The sequence below is a fragment of the Agelaius phoeniceus genome, chromosome 26, assembly GCF_051311805.1.
Source record: "Agelaius phoeniceus isolate bAgePho1 chromosome 26, bAgePho1.hap1, whole genome shotgun sequence".
In the NCBI taxonomy this organism is placed as follows: domain Eukaryota; kingdom Metazoa; phylum Chordata; class Aves; order Passeriformes; family Icteridae; genus Agelaius; species Agelaius phoeniceus.
The window spans coordinates 1227260-1246175 of NC_135290.1; the positions used below are offsets into that span (position 1 = coordinate 1227260).

At 67.7% G+C, this 18916-nt stretch overlaps 1 protein-coding gene across 5 annotated transcripts; it reads right to left on the reverse strand.

The window, feature by feature from the left end:
- Positions 1 to 417: 417 nt before the first annotated feature.
- On the reverse strand, positions 418 to 18346 carry HDAC5 (histone deacetylase 5). Of its 5 annotated transcripts, none has more exons than XM_077191000.1 (27): positions 18199 to 18346; positions 16696 to 16809; positions 14368 to 14442; positions 12749 to 12951; positions 11873 to 12005; positions 11667 to 11781; positions 11440 to 11567; positions 11200 to 11331; positions 10294 to 10400; positions 9730 to 9858; positions 9089 to 9323; positions 8311 to 8504; positions 7790 to 8065; positions 7419 to 7569; positions 6641 to 6774; positions 6437 to 6557; positions 5820 to 5869; positions 5641 to 5748; positions 5086 to 5141; positions 4912 to 4999; positions 4704 to 4823; positions 4517 to 4614; positions 3831 to 3949; positions 3613 to 3746; positions 2900 to 2984; positions 2585 to 2738; positions 418 to 1864 (listed from the first exon to the last, which is right to left on the reverse strand). In XM_077191000.1, the coding sequence occupies exons 1-27, from the start codon at positions 18293 to 18295 to the stop codon at positions 1825 to 1827; spliced, it is 3396 nt and encodes a 1131-aa protein (XP_077047115.1). In that variant the 5' UTR covers positions 18296 to 18346; the 3' UTR covers positions 418 to 1824. The 5 variants fall into 5 exon arrangements, with proteins under 5 accessions (XP_077047115.1, XP_077047116.1, XP_077047113.1 ...); XM_077191001.1 differs by having other exon boundaries at positions 9730 to 9855; positions 11873 to 12002; positions 12749 to 12963; XM_077190998.1 differs by having other exon boundaries at positions 11873 to 12002; positions 12749 to 12963.
- Between the last annotated feature and the right edge of the window lie 570 nt (positions 18347 to 18916).

Sequence of the window (18916 nt, forward strand, 5' to 3'; positions counted from 1 at the left end):
CAGGGAAAGGGGCACGGGAACAGGGAAAGGGACACAGGGACAGGGAAAGGGACACGGGAACAGGGAAAAGGACACGGGGAAAGGGGCACAGTGACAGGAAAAGGGGACACGGGGAGAGGGAAAGGGACATAGGGACAGGAAAAGGGACACAGGGAAAGGGACACACGGAAAGGGATACGGGGACAGGGGCACAAGGACAGGGAAAGGGACACAGGGACAGGGAAAGGGACTCGGGGACAAGAAAAGGGACACAGAGACATGGAAAGGGGAGTCGGGGACAGGGACACAGGGACAGGAAACGGGACACAGGGACAGGGAAAGGGGAGTCAGGGAAAGGGACACAGGGACAGGGACACAGGGACAGGAAAAGGGACAGAGGGACACCCCCAGCCCCCCCAGAGGCACGGGCCCGGCGGGTATTGCCAGAAACAGTTTATTTATACAAGGACGAACATCGGTGACATCTTACAAAATACTGAACCGAGACCCAGAGCGAGCGTGAGCGGGGACGGACGGACGGACGGACGGACCGGGGGACACGGGGGACACACGGCGGGGCGGGGGGGGGGGGGGACACCAGCCCAAAGCAAACCGGGGTGGCCGGAGACCCTGATCCCCTCCCCACAAATCCAGAGGCGTTTTCCTCTCCCGGGAGAGGACGGGGATCCCACCACACTCGGGGTGTCCCCACAGTTGGGGACACCCAGGATTCCCCCCCCTTCTTTCCTCACCCTCAACCCGGGTCCTTCCCCCCCAGGGGAGGTGACAAGGACACCCTTAGCCCCCTGTCCTAATTTGGGACCACCCCAAATTCCCGCCCACCCCCGGAATAATTTAACCCACGACGCGCTGTCCCTGTCCCAGTCGCCCCCTCCGCCCCCCCATTAAAAAAATACTATTAAATAATCCATCTGTAATAAAATTATATCCCTTTTTTTTGGGGGGGTGGTTTTCTCTCTTTTAAAGCTAAAATCGCTCCGAGGCCCCTCCGGCTGGTGACAAAACAGGAAAATAAAGTGGTTTTTCCTCTTTTTTTTTTTTTCTTTTTCTCTCCTTTTTTTTTGTTTTTTTGTTTTTTGTTTTTCCCTCTCCTATAAAGATAAATTTGATCCCAACAAAGGCGCCGGGGTGACAAAGTGACAGAGGGGGGTGTTGGGGACAGGGCTCGTCCCTTTGTCTCCTGTCCCCATCCAAAACGGGGAGGCCGAAGGGAAAACAAAAAAAAAAACCCAAGAAAATTAAGAAAAACCCAAAATGAAGGGAAATTAAGGCATTAAAAAAAAATACTTAATTAAAGGCACGAATATTTCCCATTGCCTCCCCCGGGGGGGCGGACGGAGCCAGGGAGGGAACGAGGGGGGGAGACACAAAAATAGGGGAAAATAAGGAAAAAACCCTAAAAAAAATCTCGAGGAGCCCCGGGAGGGTCCGGGCAGCGCCGGGGGGGACCCGATGGACACAGGGGACACGGGGGGACAAGGGGGGACATGGGGGGGACAGGGGGTGCTGGTGGAACTGCTGCTGCACAAGAGACACGACCGCAAACACCGCGGGGAGCCGGGGGCACAGGACGGGCGGGGGGATTTTTTTGTGTTTTTCTCCTCTTTTTAATAGAAAAAGAAAATATTTTCCTCTTTTTTTTTCTGGTTTTCCTTTCGATTTCTGCCTTTTTTTTTTTTTGTCTTTTTTTTTTTTTTAGTGTTTTTTTTTTGTCTGTGTGTTTTGGATTTTTTTTTTCCTTTTACTGTGATTTTTTTTTTTTTGTGTGTGTGTGTTTTTCATCTTTTCCAGGTGTTCCTTGGTTTGCTGGATGATCCGGGCGGGTCAGAGCGTGGGCTCAGCCTCCATGGGCTCCTCTGCTGGCCTGGGCAGGGGAGGGACAAGCGTCTGTCACCCCCCACAGGACATGTGTCCCCCCCCCCAGTGTCACACCCTCCCCATGTTCCCCTGTGTCCCCCCCCCAGTGTCACACCCTCCCCGTGTTCCCCTGTGTCTCCCAGTCACACCCTCCACGTTCCCTGTGTCCCCACAGTGTCATACCCTCCCTGTGTCACACCGTCCCCATGTCCCTTGTGTCCCCCCATGTCCCCTGAGTTCCCCCCAGTGTCACACCTGGCTCCACTCACCCCCATCCTGTGTCCCCCATGTCCCCTGTGTCCCCCCAGTGTCACACCTGGCTCCATTCATACCCCCGTGTCCCCAGTGTCACACACCCCCATGTCCCATTGTCACACACCCCCAGTGTCCCCCAGTGTCACACATCCCCTGTGTCCCCCTGGTGTCACACCTGGCTCCATTCACACCTTCCTTTGTCCCCTACTGTCACATCCCTCCATGTCCCCTGTGTCCCCCCGGTGTCACACACCCCCATGTCCCATTGTCACACACCCCCTGTGTCCCCCCCATGTCACACATGGCTCCATTCACCCTGACCTGTGTCCCCCCGTGTCCCCCAGTGTCACACACCCCCACATCTCCCCGTGTCCCCCATTGTCACACCCCTCACGTCCCCCCCATGTCCCCCATTGTCACACACCCCCATGTCCCCCATTGTCACACACCCCCATGTCCCCCCGTGTCATACCTGGCCTGTGGCTCCGTCCTGCCATGCTCAGCCCCCACGGACAGCAGGGCCATGGCTGTCACCGTCTCGGCCTCCTCGGTGTCCCCACGCTGCGCCTCCAGCAGGGACCGGCCCACGGCGGCGGCAAAGCGCCGGACAGAGCCCCAGTGCCGGCCTGGGGACAGGGACCGGGCTGGCACCGAGCGGGCAGGGACCCCCCGTGACCCCCCTGTGACAGAGCCAGCCCCAGGGAGCCCTCAGGAACCCCCCATGACCCGCCTGTGACAGAACCAGCCCCAGGGACCCCTCAGGGAGCTCCTGTGCCCCCGTCCTCACTCTGGATCTCGATGACCTTCTCCAGCGTGGCCACTGCGTTCACGTTGGGCTTCTGCTGCAGCAGGGCCGGGTCCAGGGGCTCCAGCTGGCAGGGGGACACCCCGTCAGACTCCCAAAAGTGCCACCAGCATCCTCAAACTGCTACCAGCATCCCCAAAGTGCCACCAGCAACCCAAAACTGCCACCAGAACACTCAGACTGCTACCAGCCCCCCCAAACTGCCACCAGGATCCCCAAACTGCTACTAGCATACCCAAAGTGCCACCAGCATACCCAGACTGTCACCAGCAACCCAAAACCATGACCAGAACATTCAGACTGCTACCAGCCCCCCCAAACTGCCACCAGGATCCCCAAAGTGCCACCAGCATCCCCAGACTGTCACCAGCACCCCCAGACTGCCACCAGCAACCCAAAACTGCCACCAGCATACCCAGACTGCCACCAGCACCCCCAAAATGCCACCAGCATACCCAGACTGCCACCAGAACACCCAAACTGCCACCAGCACCCCCAAAATGCCACCAGCATACCCAGACTGCCACCAGAACACCCAGACTGCCACCAGCCCCCCCAAAGCCACAGCAGGACAGGACTGGAGCCCCTCACCAACCAACGAGGGGGAACTGAGACACGACATGGGGTGTGCAGCCCAGCACGCCCCCAGGGAAGGGCTGGGGGGCTCGGGGTGGCCCCAGGGGTGTCCCCTGTACCTCGAGGCCGAGCAGGGCGGTGACACAGGCCTCGGAGGCGTCGCAAATGGCCGTCAGGTCATGTCCCCCCTCCAGCGCCAGCACCACCCGGCCCCCGGCCAGCATCATCAGCTGCTTGGTCAGGTGCCCAAAACCTGGGGGGACAGGGACACCGGGCAGGGGGTGAGGGGTGGCAGGGCCGGGGTCCCCCCCCGGGGTGCCCCCAGACCCCCACTCACACTTGGCGGTGACGGAGTAGCCACCGAGAGGGGACAGGTGGCCCTCGACGGCGTCGAAGCCGGCAGAGACCAGCACCAGGTCCGGGGAGAACTCCTTGGCAATGGGCATCACCACCGTCCTGGGGGGGGCAACGGCGGCTCGGGACCCCCCCAGGGCTGGGGGAGCCCCCCAGGAGGGCAGGGACACCCCCAGGACATGGGGATCCTCACAGAGCACAGGGACAGCCCCCCAGGACATGGGGATCTACACTGAGAACAGGGACAGCCTCTAGGACTTGGGGAGCCCCCCAGGGAGCAGGGACCCCCCCGAGGTGTGCAAGGAGCCCCCAAGGTGTGCAGGGACCCCCTCAGGATCCAGAGGACCCCCTGATGCAAGGACCCCCCCACTGCACAGAGACCATTCCCCCAGGATACAGGGACACCTCCCATAGGACAGAGCCCCCCCAAGGGCTCAGGAACCCCCCCACAAAGGCTCAGGAACCCACCCAAAGGGCTCAGGATCCCACCCAAGGGCTCAGGAACCCCGCCAGAGGCTCAGGAACCCCCCCAAGGGCTCAGGAACCGCCCCCAAAGGCTCAGGAATCCCCCTAAAGGCTCAGGAATCCCCCTAAAGGCTCAGGAACCCACCAAGAGGCTCAGGAACCCCCCAAAGGGCTCAGGACCCCCCCGAGGCAGAGCCCCCCCACCTGAAGGCTGTCAGGTACTCCACGTCCCCGATCGGGGGGTCCACGCCGCCGGTCCAGGCGATGTTGATGTTGTAGCCCACGCCCAGCCCGCTGCCCACCTGGGCACAGCCATGGGTGAGTGACCCCCCCCCCCCGTGCCTCGGGGGGGGCACGGAGGGACCCCCACCCCCCAAAGTGCCCCCGGTACCTCCTCGGGGGCCCCGCTGCCCGGGAAGAAGTTGCCGTCGTCGTAGCGGTGCAGGGAGATGTAGAGCACGTGCGGGTCGCTGTAGAAGGCCTGCTGGGTCCCGTTGCCGTGGTGGATGTCCTGGGGGGGCACCCGGGGCTCAGGGACACCCCCACACCCACCCAGGCGGGCCCCAAGGCCTGCGGGGTCCCCCCTGTGCCCCCCTTACCCAGTCCACGATGAGGATCCTGCCCACGCTGAGCCGCTGCTGCAGCAGCTTGGCCGAGATGGCCACGGAGTTGAAGAAGCAAAAGCCCCTGGGGACAAGGGACATCAGTGCAGGGGTGGCCCTGGGCAGGGGGGTGGCCCTGGGTGAGGGTCCCAGCCCTGTCCCTGTACTCACATGGCCGTGGACTCCTCGGCGTGGTGGCCTGGGGGGCGGATGACAGCAAAGCCATTCTGGGGGACAGAGAGGGACACGAGTGGGACACAGAGGGACATGTGTGTGACACAGAGACACGTGTGGCACTGGGGCACAACTGGGACAGAGGGACATGTATGGGACAGGGAGGGACATGGATGGGACACAGAGGGATGTGTGTGTGTGACACAGAGATGTGTGTGGCATTGGGGCACAACTGGGGCTGAGTGGGACATGGGTGGGACAGGGAGGGACATTTGTATGACACAGAGGGTCGTGTGGCATTGGGGACAAATGGGACAGAGGGACATGCATGGGACAGGGAGGGACATGGATGGCACACAGAGGGATGTGTGTGTGACACAGAGACGTGTGGTATTGGGGCACAACTGGGACAGAGGGACACGGGTGGGACACAGAGGGATCTGTGTGTGACACGGAGACACCTGTGGCACTGGGGCACCACTGGGGCAGAGGGACACGCACAGGACAGGGAGGGACACGTGCAGGGAGGCAGTGACAGTGCCACACGCTCACCTTGACCTCCCCTGCGGCCACCTTGAAGGCCAGCTCGAGCAGGCAGCCCACGGCCGTGCGCACCGCGCTGGACGAGTGCAGCTCGTTCCACACCGTGTCACTGTCCACCTGCGGGGACACCGGGGGTCACGGGGGCACAGCCACCCCGGGGACACCCCCAGCCCTGCCCCCAGACTCACCCCGATGCCCCCGCACGGCAGCACCGCGTACGTCTTCGGAGTGATGGGACCTGCGGGGTGATGGGGACAAGGGGACACAGGGGTCCCTGGGGTAAGGGGACCTCTGAGCACCCCAGGGGATTGGGAACGCCAGGGGATGGGGGGATCCCATGGGAAAAGGGCACCCCAAGGGATTGGGAATGCCAGGGAATGGGGGATCCCATCGGAAAAGGGCACCCCAAGGGATTGGGAATGCCAGGGAATGGGGGATCCCATGGGAAAAGGGCACCCCAAGGGATTGGGAACTCCAGGGGATGGGGGATCCCATGGGAAAAGGGCACCCTTGGGCACCCCAAGGGACGGGGAACACCAGGGGACAAGGAGCCAACGGGACAGGCTGTGGGGACAGGGGGAACCCCAGGCACCCCAAGGGATGGAGAAACCCCAAGGACAGAGGGACCCCATGGGACCCCTGAACACCCCAAGGACCGGGACCCTCCATGGGACACGGACTCTCCTGGACGCCCCAGGGGATGGAGACCCACAGGGAACAGAGGGATCACAAGGAACAGGGCAGCAAGGTGACCCCAGCTCCAGAGAGGGGGTTCCCAGGCATCGGGGGGCCCCCCAGCACCCACCCAGCAGCTTTTTGCTGTCCAGTTTCTGGCGGTTCAGGGGGCTGGTGCCGTAGAGCAGCGCGTGGTGCTCCGAGTGCACCGTCTGGATCTCCTCCAGCGTCGCCTTCCTGCCCCGGATCCGCTGGGAAGGGGCACAGGCTGAGCCCCCTGGGCTCCCTGTGCCACCCTGACCCCCCACCCAGGACTTGGGGAGCCCCCCCTCACCTCACACTTGCCCAGCAGCCCCGTCTCCTGCAGCCGGGACCAGATGCTCTGGATGCGGCCGGCGTGCTCGGGGTGGATGGTGGTGTTCCCACAGGTGCACTGGTGCTTCAGCATGAACGTGTCGTACACCACACCTGGCACGGCACAGCTGGCACAGCTGGCACCCCGGGACACCCCCAGGGAGGGGCAGCCCCGGGGGTACAGGGATCTCTGGGCACCCCGAGGTGTGGGGAACCCCGGGAGACAAAGGGAATCCATGGGATTGGGGACACCAGGCACCCCCAGGTATTGGGAACCCCAGGGGACAGAGGGATCCTGTGGCACTGAGGAACCCCAGGACATTCCAAAATATTGGGAACCCAAGGGACAGAGGGATCCTGTGGAGTTGGGGGACCCCAGAACATTCTAAAGTATTGGGAACCCCAAGGGACAGAGGGATCCCTATGGGGTAGGGGGACCCCAGAACACTCCAAAATATTGGGAATCCAGGGGACAGAGGGATCCTGTGGCACTGAGGGACCCCAGGGGACAGAGGGATCCTATGGGGTAGGGGGACCCCAGGGGACAGAGGGATCCTATGGAGTTGGGGGATCCCTGGGCACCCCCAGGATTGGGAACCCCAGGGAAGAAGGGAATCCCACAGGAGAGGAACATCCACAGCCCCACCACAGAATGGGACCCTCAGAGGGGGGGGGACACAGCCACCCCATGGGACAGGAGCCCCCCACATCCCAGCACCCCCAGGGCACAGGGACCCCCCCGTCCCTCAGTACCTTACCTGTGGTGAAGAGGTGCTTGGGGGGCCCCTCGGGCTGGGGGGGTTTGACGCTGGCCGGGGACGATTGCGTGCGGGCGAGGGCGGCGTGGGGCAGAGCCAGGACCCCCAGGGGGGGCGCGGGGAAGAGCTGCAGCGGCGCCTCGGGGTACACCTGGGGAGGGGAGGGGGTGAGTGACTCACCGACGGGGGGGTCACGGTGTGGGGGCGGCGGGGACAGGGGACAGAGGGGGGGATGAGTCACCGACCCTTGCGAGTCATCGCTGCGGCAGCGTCCCCAAAAACGGGGGGGGGGGACACACACGACATGGCTGGGGGGAGGGCAGGGGGTGCTGGAGATTCAGGGAGCGTCTGGGTGCCCCCCAAAGTCTCACCTGCTTGTAGGTGACCCCCAGCTCAGTGACGTCGGGGTCCCCAGGGGCCTCGGCCTCGTCCCCGCTGTCCCCTGGCTCCTGGCAGCCCTCGGGGTCCTGGGGCTGCTCTGGGGGGTCCCCGGCCTCTGGGGACACCAGGGCGATGGGGGGGCCGAGGGGGGGGCCGGGGGGGCCCCTCTCCCCCGGGGGGGGCGATTGCTGCTCCGTCAGCTCCTCCTCCGTCTCCTCGGGGTGGGTGGGGGGCTGCCGGGCCAGCTCCGCCCCCTTGGGGAGCAGCTGGGGGGGCACGGGGGTTAAGTGAGGGTCACCCCATGGCCCCCCTGCACCCACCCCGTGCCCTGCATCCATCCCACGCCCCAGTCACCCCACAGCCACCCCACACACCTTTGGCCAGCCCTTCCCCAATTTCCCACCCTGCGCCTCAGTTTCCCCTGCTCGCACTGCTCCCCCTGCTGTACTTTGGGGGTCAGTGGTGCCCCAAAGCTCCCCAACACCCACCCCGCACGCCCCCCATGCCCCACCTTGGCCAGCTGGAGCTGCTGCTTGTCCAGGAAGTGCTGCTGGAGGGGCCCGTGGGGCAGCGCCTGGGGGCTCTGCGGCAGCGGCGAGGACTGCGTGCGGCTCAGGGGCCGGTGCCGCGGCAGCTTGCTGCCCCCGCCGCGGGGAGCCCCGGCCCGCTCCGCCGCCACCAGCGGGGACTGCCCGTGCAGGGGCACTGCGGGGACACGGGGACACCGGGTCAGAGCCACCCCGAGCCCCACAGAGCCCCCCGATCCACCCCATCACCAGCGGGGACTGCCCGTGCAGGGGGACACCGGGGACATGGGGACACCGGGTCAGAGCCACCCTGGAGCGCTGGGGAAATGCGGGACAGACTGGGGGAACTGGGAAAGAGGGGTGAACTGGGCAGGACTGGGGGGGGAAATGGGGCAAACTGGGGAAGTACTGGGGGGACACTGGAGGGGGACTGGGGCAACACTGGGGGGACACTCAGGGGGGATTAGGGGGACACTGAGAAAGGACTGAAGGGACACTGGGCGGGGGGCGATAAGGGGGACACTGAGGGAAGACCAAGGGGACACTGAGGGAGGATCAGGGAGACACTGAGGAGGGATCAAGGGGGACACTGAGAGGGGACCAGAGGGACACTGAAGGGACACCAAGGAGGGATCAGGGGAACACTGAGGGAGGACTGAGGGGACACCGAGGAGGGATCAGGGAGACACTAGACACTAAGGGAGGAGCAGGGGGACACTGAGGGGACACAGAGGGGACAGGCAGCAGGCACACAGGGCTCACCAGCAATGAGGGTGCTCTGCTGCCGCGCCTGCTCCAGCAGCAGCACGTGCTGCAGCAGGGATGGGGACCCGGCCGGGGCGTCCCCCCCATCCAGGGCCACCCCCAGCAGGCAGCCCGGGATCGAGGATGTGCTCAGGAACTTCCCGGTGAGGGCGGCCCCGGGGCGCAGCGGGGACACCCCCGGGGGCACCCCCGGCCGCTCGCCCTCCGCCTGCGGCGACAGCTTGGGGGACACCTGCGGGGACAGCTGTGACACTGGGGGTCCCCACACTGCCCCAGGGCTAACAGCTCCCTGTGCCACCCCTGTGGGCTCCCTGTGCCACCCCTGTGGGGTCCCCACATCGCCCCACAGCTGCCATGTCCCTGTGCCACCCCTGTGGGGTCCCCACATTCCTGCTGCAGGGTGCCAGGCCCCCCAGGCCACCCCCCACTGCATCCCCATATCCCCCCCGCCACGGGGTTCCATGTCCCAGTGCCACCCGCCACGGTGTCCCCACGTCCCCCTCATGTTCCCTCTGTGGAGTTCCAGGTCCCCCTGCCACCCCCTGTGGGGTTCCCCATGTCCCACCAGCCAAGTCCCAGTGCCACCCAGCCCAGGGTCCCAGTGCCACCCAGCCCAGAGTCCCCGTGCCCCCACTCACGGGGAGGTGGGCACTGGTGACGGTGACAGTGGCCTGCAGCCCCAGGGAGAGGTTGGGCAGCGATGGGGACGTGTAGAGGCTGAGCTGGGCCCCGTCCAGGGCCAGGGCGCGGGGCTGGGGCAGGAGCTGCTGTGGCACCACACGGCAAACGTGGCATCAACACCCGTGGGGGACATCACGGGACAGACAGGACAGCACGTGTAGGGACAGAATACCAGCATGCGTAGGGACAGGACAGGCCACCAACATGTGTGGGGACAGGACACCAAAAAGTGTGGGGACACACCACCAACACATGCAGGGACACAACAGGCCACCAACGCTTGTGGGAACACGCCACCAACACATGTGGGGACAGGACAGGTCACCAACACATGTGGGGACAGGACACCAGCACGGTGGGGACAGGACAGGCCACAAACACGTGTAGGGACAGGACACCAACATGTGGGGACACGACACCAGCACGGTGGGAACACGACATGCCACTAACACGTGTGGGGACAGGAAAGCACTGACCCCTCCCACCCGCATGTCCCTGTCCCTGTCCCCGTGGGGCCGTACCTCGCTGTGGATGTTGGGGACAGAGGCGGCCAGGCCATTGTGGGCACCGTGGGAGCTGTTGGGGGAGCTGGGCCCCGACCCGGGGGCGCTGCTGCAGACCGATGACACTGCGGGGGACATGGGGGTGTCACACGGGCATGGGGACACTGCCCGGTGTCACACGGGCCTGGGGACACAGGTGTGTCACACACAGACACTGCGGGGGACACGGGTGTCACACGGGTATGGGGACACTGCCCGGTGTCACACGGGCCTGGGGACACAGCTGTGTCACACACAGACACTGCGGGGGACACGGGTGTCACACGGGCATGGGGACACTGCCCCGTGTCATACAGGCATGGGGACACAGGTGTGTCACACACAGGCACTGCAGGGGACACGGGTGTCACATAAGCATGGGGACACTGCTCTTTGTCACACAGGTATGGGGACACTGTTCCATGTCTCATGGGCATGGGGACACTGCTCTGTGTCACACAGGCATGGGGACGCTGCCCCGTGTCACACACTGACACATGTGTCACAAGGGCATGAGGATACTGCCCCGTGTCACACTGACACTGCAGGACATGCGTGTGTCACACGGGCACGAGGACACTACCCTCTGTCACATGGGCATGGGGACACTGCTCTGTGTCACACAGACACTGCCCCATGTCACACCACACTGCAGGACACACGTGTGTCACATGGGCACAGGGACACTGCTCTGTGTCACACAGTGTGTCACACCCTGACACTGCTCCGTATCACACGGCCTGTCACACCCTGACACCTCACACGTGTCACATGTGTCACCCCAGCCACGAGAGGCCACGGGGGCTCTGGGGAAGCCCTGGGTGACCTGGTGAGCGAGCCCAGCCCGTGTCCCCGCGGTGTCCCCGCGGTGTCCCCGGCACGCACCGGTGATCTCCACGTGGCGCTTGCGGAAGGCGCTGAGCACGGAGCCGTCGCGGCGCCGCAGGAGGGGGCTGCTCCTCCGCTCCGCCACCTTCTGCTTCAGCCGCGAGCGCACCTTCAGGTTGGGCTCGGACGCTGGGGACACAAGCGTGTCACCGGGATTGTCACCAGGATTGTCACCGGGATTGTCACCGTCACCCCCAACGGGCGTGGCACGCCCGCCCTGTCCCCGCCGCCACCCACCGGTTTTGCGGAGCGGGAAATCGTCCCGGCCGTCGTAGGTGCCGAGGAGGGGGAGCTTGTAGGACGGGGGGGTCCCCGGGCTGCCGGTCTGGGGGGGGGAACTCTGGTCCAACGAGGTGTGGTGAGCCCTGCAGGGGGGGGGAAAGGTGGCAGAGACCCTGCTGGGACACCCGGGTCACCCCCAAAGTGCCTCGGGGGGCGTCCTAGGGGGGCTCGGGGGCACCTACCAACATTTGGGGTGCTGGGGGAGGGAATGGTTGGGGGGGCCAGGGCCCGGCTCCTTCGTCTTGCTGAGCAGGAATTCCTGGAGCTTCAGCTTCACCTCCGTGCTGGCGATGGCACCTGGGGGCACAGGGGGGTCAGGGGGGCAGCACAGCCCCCTCCCCTCCAGCCCCGCTGCACCCCCACATCCCCCCCCAGCCCCCCCACTCACTGTCACGGCCCCGCTCCTTGGGGCGCAGGCTTTGGAGCTGCTCCAGGCGCTGCTGCTCCAGCTCCTGCCGCTCCCGCTGCCGCTGCTGCTCCAGCTCCTGCTGCCGCCGCGCTGCCAGGGCCTCCTGCTGCTGCTGTGGGGAGGGGGCACCGCCGTGGGACCCCGGGCACGGCCCCAGGACCCCCCCTCAGCCCCGGCCCCGAGGGGGGCGCTGGAACCCCCCGTGTCCCCCCAGTGGCTCCCTCATCCTCCATCAGTGACACCCCAAGAGCAGGTGCCCCATGGTGCTGGCACCCCCAGTGCCTCCCCAAAAGCTCCATCCCCTCAATGGCTCCCTCACCCTCCATCAGTGGCACCCCCAGCCCCAAGAGCAGGTGCCCCATGGTGCTGGCACCCCCAATGTGCCCCCCAAAAGCTTCATCCCCTCAATGACTCCCTCACCGTCCATCAGTGACACCCCCGGCCCCAAGAGCAGGTGCCCCATGGTGCTGGCACCCCCAGTGCTCCCCCAATGGCTCCCTCACCCTCCATCAGTGACACCCCACGGCTCCATCACTCCCTGTATCCCCCCAATGGCTCCATCATCCCCAATACCCCTCTAAAAGCCCCATCTCCCCCCCCAGACTGGTGACACCCCCCATCTCCATCATCCCCAGTACCCCTCTAAAAGCCCCATTCCCCCCCAATGGGTGACACCCCACATCTCCATCCTCCTCAGTACCCCCCCAAAAGCTCCATCATCCCCAATACCCCTCTAAAAGCCCCATCTCCCCCAGACTGGTGACTTCCCCCAGCTCCATCCACCCCCAGATCCCCCACACCTCCAGCACCCCCAAATCCCCTCCCCAGCCCCAGCCATGCCCCCCTTCCACCCACCTTGAGGTGCTTCTGGAGCTGGACCTGGTGCTGGCGGGTGAGGTGCTCGTGCTGCTTCTGGAACTCGGCGAAGAGCAGCTGCTTCTGGAGCTGCTGCTGCTGCTTCAGGGCCACCAGCTCCCGCTGCAGCTGCTGCTCCCGCGCCGCCGCCAGCCCCGCGTCCACCCCCGCCTCGGGCCCCGGCCCCTCCGGCCCCTCCGGCCCTGCCGGACACGCTGGGTCGGGGGGGAGATGGGATGGGGACACGCCGGGAAGGATGGAGGGGGCTGGGAGGGCTTTGAGGGGCAGGTTTGGGGGGCTCCGGGGATGCAGAGGGGTTTGGGGGTGTCCCAGGGGTGATAGGACTCATTGAAGGGGGATGCTGCAAGGATGGGGGGGTCAGGGATGGTTTGGGGTGGGTTCTGGGGGGGTGTCAAGGAAGCCCTCGGGGGTCTCCCCTCAGCCCCATCTCCTTGGATCAACCCCAAAATTTCCCCCCAGCAGCAACCGGGGGGCACAGACAGGGAGGGATGGGACACGCAGGAGTGGGGGGGGGGCGGCCCCACGCACACAGGAAGGCGGGGGCGGGCGGGGGGGGGCACGTGGTGCATGTCAATGAGCCCCCCCCCCAACCCAGCCCAGCCCAGCCCAGCCGAGCCCCCTCCCTCGGGCACTGACGTGTCCCCGTCCCCACACGGACCCACGGACGTCACCGTGCACGGAGAGGGGGCACAGACCCCCCCCCAACCCCGCCACTGAGAGACCCCCCCCCCAAGGACAGCCAGAGCCCCCCCAGTACCACAGAGCCCCCCCAAGGAAGGAGAAGCAGCACCCCCATATCCCGACCCCCTCCAGTCCCATCCAGCCCCGGGGTTCGGCTCTCCCGCGGGTATTTGGGGGTACACCGGGGTCCTCCTGCACCCCCACAAGGACAGACAGACCCCCCCAAGGACAGACAGACCCCCCCATTCCCATCCAGCCCCGGGGTTCGGCTCTCCCAGGGGTATTTCGGGGTACACCGGGGTCCTGCAGCTGCCCCCAGCCGGGGGTCCCCAAAGGGCCCCATGCGATGTCGGGGTGCAATGGGGGGGGTCTCAGCACCCCGAGGTGCCAAGGGGGCATTTTGGGGTGAGTGGGGGCTTTGGGGTGGGGGCACACCCCACCTGCAGCCCCCACCCCCCCCCCTTGAGGGACAGGGGGGTTTAACCCCTCGCTGCCCAGGGCTCCCCCAAACAGAAAGGTCCCCGTGGGGACAATGGGGGGGTCCCACGGAAAGGGGACATGGGAGGGGCTGGGGGCTGCACCTTGCACACGCGTTGGTGCAAGGGGGGGTACTCCCTTTACACACCTGAACACGCTCGTGTTCAGCAGCTCCCCCCCCGCACACCTGTGGGGGGCGTCACCAGGTTTGGGGCGGTGTCACCGGGTTTGGGGCGGTGTCACCGGGTTTGGGGCCGTGTCACTGGGTTTGGGGCCGTGTCACCAGGTGTGGGGCCGTGTCACCGGGTTTGGGACCGTGTCACCGGGTTTGGGGCGGTGTCACCGGGTTTGGGGCGGTGTCACCAGGTTTGGGGCGGTGTCACCGGGTTTGGGGCGGTGTCACCGGGTTTTGGGGGGCACGGGGGGCCGCCCCCACTCACCTGGGGCGGGCAAGGCAGCGTGCAGGGGGACACGGGGCAGCAGCTCCAGCGGGGGCTCACGGCCGGACCCCCCCTCTGCAGAGAGACACCCGGGACCCCCTGAACGGGCTGGGAACTGGGAGGGTGGGGGGGGGGGATGCACGTGCACCCCCAAACCCAACCCCAGCCCCCCCAAATCCCACCCCGGCGGGTGGGGCTGGGGGTCACAGAGCATCCCTGGGTTTTGGGGTGATGGGAGCCAATGCAGCCCCCCCAGTGCAGGCAGGGCAGGGCCGAAGGACCCCCCCTCACCCACGCCCCCCCCCCCCAATCCAGGCTATTCTCTCTGGCGCCTGGGAATAGCCGGCGCACGGGAGGAGCCGGCTATAAATAGGGAATTGTGCCGGGGGGGCCACGGCAGATCCCGGCAGGGGATGCGCTGTGTGCCCCCCCCTCCCCCAGACCCAGCTGCATCCCCCAACTGCCCCGGGGGCTGGGGGGGGGGGGGGGCACGGGCAGCCCTGGGGTGCCCAGGACCCCCCAGCTCCATCCCACATCCCCCTAATTGCCAGGGACGTTAATCCGCGTTAATCAGCGCTGCCGGAACCAAAGCTGGGATGTGCTGGGATGGGGGGGGGGGGGGGGGGGGGATTAGCCCCACTTGCCGAGGACCCCCCCGCCCCCCTCAGCGCACTCCAGACCCCCCGAGTGCCCCACAGGAGCCCCCCAAGAGGGGCTGGGGGGGCCAGCTCAGCACATTTCCCACCGCATCGGTGCCTGTCCCCAAGCGGCTCTGCAGGGACAACCCTGGGCAGGGCAGGGGCGGGGGGGTGACACCGTGCTGAGGAGGTGTGGAATCCCCCCCCCCCTTTTCGGGGACTGGGGACCCCCCCACGCCCCCCCCCCAGGCGCCCAGACCGTGCGTAACCCCCCCGGCAGCGCCACGTTTATTTACCAGGCGTTAATCCCGAGCCAAGACTTTTAATAGCCGGGATATTTCTGGGACACCCCGCGACCCCCCCGCTGCCCCCCCCCCCGGGGTGCTTTGGGCCTTGACGTCAGCCCGGCTATTTCTGGTGCTGCCAGCGGGCAGGAGGCCGCGGGAATGGGCCCGCCCGGCTCCCGGACCCCCTTTCCCGGTGGTCGCACCCCAAATCCCAGCCCAGACTCCTGTCCTGGCTCCCACAGCAGGGCAGAGGGGGGGGCCCGGCCCGCGGAGCCCCTCCCAGAGGTGGTGGCACACCTGGGGGACCCTCAGGGATGTTGGGGGAGCAGTGGGGACCCCCAGAACTCCGGGAGGGAGGAGGAGGGGAGGGAGAGGGCTGCACCCTGAGATGGGACCTGCACCCAAGGGACCCCCCGGTTCTGGGATGGGGGCGGGAAAAGGAGGCCTGGGGGGGTCACGGAGCACCCGGGGGCCGATTGGGGACCCCCGAGGGCCGATTGGGGACCCCCGAGGGCTGACTGAGCGCAGGGGTGGCCTCTGCCACATCCCCAGCCTGGCCGAGCCCTCCCAGCTCAGCACCCCCGAGGGGTCCCCAAACGCCTCCAAACAGCCCCAAAGCCGGGAAGGGACCCCGCGGGAAGCGGCCGGGGATGGCAGAGGTGGCCCGGCCGTGTCCCCGTGCCACCGCGCCGCGTGCCAGCCCCGTGCCAGGCACGGCCGGGCCGCGCTCCAGCCCCGCGGCCGCTCCGCAAATACCGGCGGGCGGCCCGGGGGGGCGGGCTGGGGACAGAGGGGACACCCGCTACCACCGCCCCGTGCCTCAGTTTCCCCTGCGGAGGCCGCGGTGTCGGCGCTGCCGCGTGTCCCCTCGGGGTGGTGGAAGGGGGGGGGGACACCAGCGCGTCCAGATGTCGCCGGAGTTCCCCCCGGGATAATTATAGGGCGGGAACCGGGACAGCGCGGGCACGGCCCTGGCGGCCACCACGGTTGGCTGTCCCTGTCCCCACGCGTGGCACCCCGGGGGGCAGCGGGGACCCGCCCCCGGTGCCATAAAGAGCCACGTGTGAGCCGTGCCACGACGGTGCCGCCAGCCGTGCCTCAGTTTCCCCTCCCAGCGGGGCCCGGGAGCACCGGCAGGGGGGCAGGGGCACGGGCTGGGATAAGCGGGGCAGGGGGTGCCCCCCGGTACCCCCGTTTGGCACGGATGTGCCCCCGCTGGAGCTGCGGCCCCCCGGTACCCCGATATCTGCTGGGTGCCACGCTGGGGGGGCACGGCGGGGACAGGGGACACGGCGGTGCCCAGGGGGACACGGCGGTGCCCAGGGGGGACACGGCGGTGCCCAGGGGCAGGGCCCGGCTCTCGCAGCGGTGCCCAGCGGGCGCAGCCCCCCTCGGGCTCTCACCTGTGTCGCTCTGGGGGTCCATGGTGGCCCGCGGGTGCCGGGGGGGCTCGCAGAGGCGCGTGTCCGTCAGCGCCGGCCGGGGCACCGGGACTGTGCCCGCGCCGCCCGGGAGCCCTGCGGGACCAAGCGCCTGTCAGCACCGCGGGACCCCCGAAAAGGTCCCCCCGCAGCAAATGGGGGGCTCTGAGCCCGCACCGAGCCCCCCATGAGCACCCACCCCGGGCGGGATGTGGCCCCCTCCCCTCCGGTGTTCCCCTGGGATGGGGGGTGGGCTGGGGGCACCCCCAGAAGGGACCTGGGGGTCGCAGCGTTACACAAAGCTCTGCAGGAAAAGGGGGGGCCCCGCAGAGGGGGAGCCCAGGGGGATAACAGGCAAGGAGCCCCGGCCGTGCCACCCCACGGGGACACGGATGGGACCCCCGTAAGGACACGGCTGGAGGAGGGGGGACACACGCTGACCCCCCCCCCCCTCCCCGCGAGCTCCCCGCTGCTGCGACCCCCCCAACGTGAGGCGTCACCCCAAGATCGGGGTCTGGGGGCGTCACCCGCGAGGGCCACGCGGCGGGACGGACCCCACGGCGGGGGAACGCGGCACTGGCGCCGCCGGCAGCGCCGAGCCCGGCGCGGTGCAGCGGGGCCCCCCCGGCCCCCCCGGCCGCGCTGCGGAGCCGCCGCCGTGCCGGCGCACGGGCCCCCCGACACTGCGGGAGCCCCGAGCCCGCAGGGCCCCCCGAGCGCACGGGGACCCCCCCCGCTGCACCGTGCACGGCCCATGGCACCGGGACCCCCACCCGAACCGAACCCCCCGAGCCGCACCGCGCCCCCCGAGCCGCGCCGGGACCGCTCATTGCAGGGCCCCGCCGAACCGCAGCGGGACCCCCCGATGGCAGCGGGACCCCCGAAACTGCGGGGCTCCCCCGAATTGCACGAGGGCTCTCCGGGCTGCAGGATACCCCCGTTGCACGGGCGCGCTTCCCCCTCGAGCCGCACCGGGACCCCGGAATGCACAGGAGCCCCCCACCCGCACCGGGGTCCCCTCCTGCAGCCCCCGCACCGGATCGCAACGGGACCCCCAGTGCAGCCCCCCCGACCCGCAGCGGGGCCCCCACCGGAGCCCCTCCCCGAGCACACCGGGACCCCCCCTGCCCCCCCTCCCGCGCTGCGCCCGGGCCCCGCTGCAGCCCCCCCGACCCGCGCAGGGCTCCCCCCGCTGCAGCCCCCCCAAACCCGCACGGGGGTCCCCATGCGGCCCCCCCCCGCTCCGCACGGCGCGCAGCCCGCGCCCCCCGCGCCCCCCGAACCGCACCCCCATTGCACAGAACCCCCCATCCCCGCTCCGAACCGCACCGGACCTCCGGGATCGCAGCCCCCCCGCCGCCGCACGGAGCCCCCCCGGAGCCGCGCGGGGGTCCCGGATCCCGCGGAGCCCCCCCCCGGCGCGGGGCCCCGCCCCGATGCGGCCGCCCCGGTGCCGCCCCGGTGCCCCCCCGGTGCCGCCCGTACCTGGGGTCCCCCCGGTGCCGCCCGGCGCGCGCCCCGCCGCCCCCCCGCCTCCTCCTCCATCTTCGCCGCGCGGCCCCGCCCGCCCCGACAACAACATTCGGTGACGTCACTCCGCGTCACGTGACGGCGCCCGGTGCTAAAAATAGCCCCGCGCGCGCGGAGCCCCTCCCCCCTAAAAGGGGCGGTGCCTAACGAGGGGCGGAGCCTATTCGGGCCTTAAAGGGGCCGCGCAGCCAGTGAGCGTGAGGCGGTGTCGGTGTGTGAATGAACGTGTAACCGCTCCGCGTGAATGCGAGTGACTGTGAGCGTGCAAGGGCGCACAGGTGTGTGACAGGTGACAGGCCTTGGCGCACACACACACGTGCCACGGGCCGCTGTGCTGCCGCACACACGCGTGTGCGCACCCGGGAGCTCGGTGTGCGACCGCTGCTGCACACAAGAGCGTGAACACACATGTGGAGACACGCATGTGCCACCGGCCAGGCAGGAAACGCTCCGCAGGGCACACGCGTGCTCTGTGTGCAGCTGCACGTCAGCCTGCCACACTCACGGAGCACACGCAGACGCGCGTGTGCAGGACACACACACACGCACACACACACGCCTGTGCCCTTGCCCACGCACGCGTGCGGGTGTAGCAGGTCCGGGGTGGGGTGGGGAGGGGGGGGTCACTCAGCCCGTGCAGCGGGGACGTGCGGGATGAATCACGCCGGGCCGG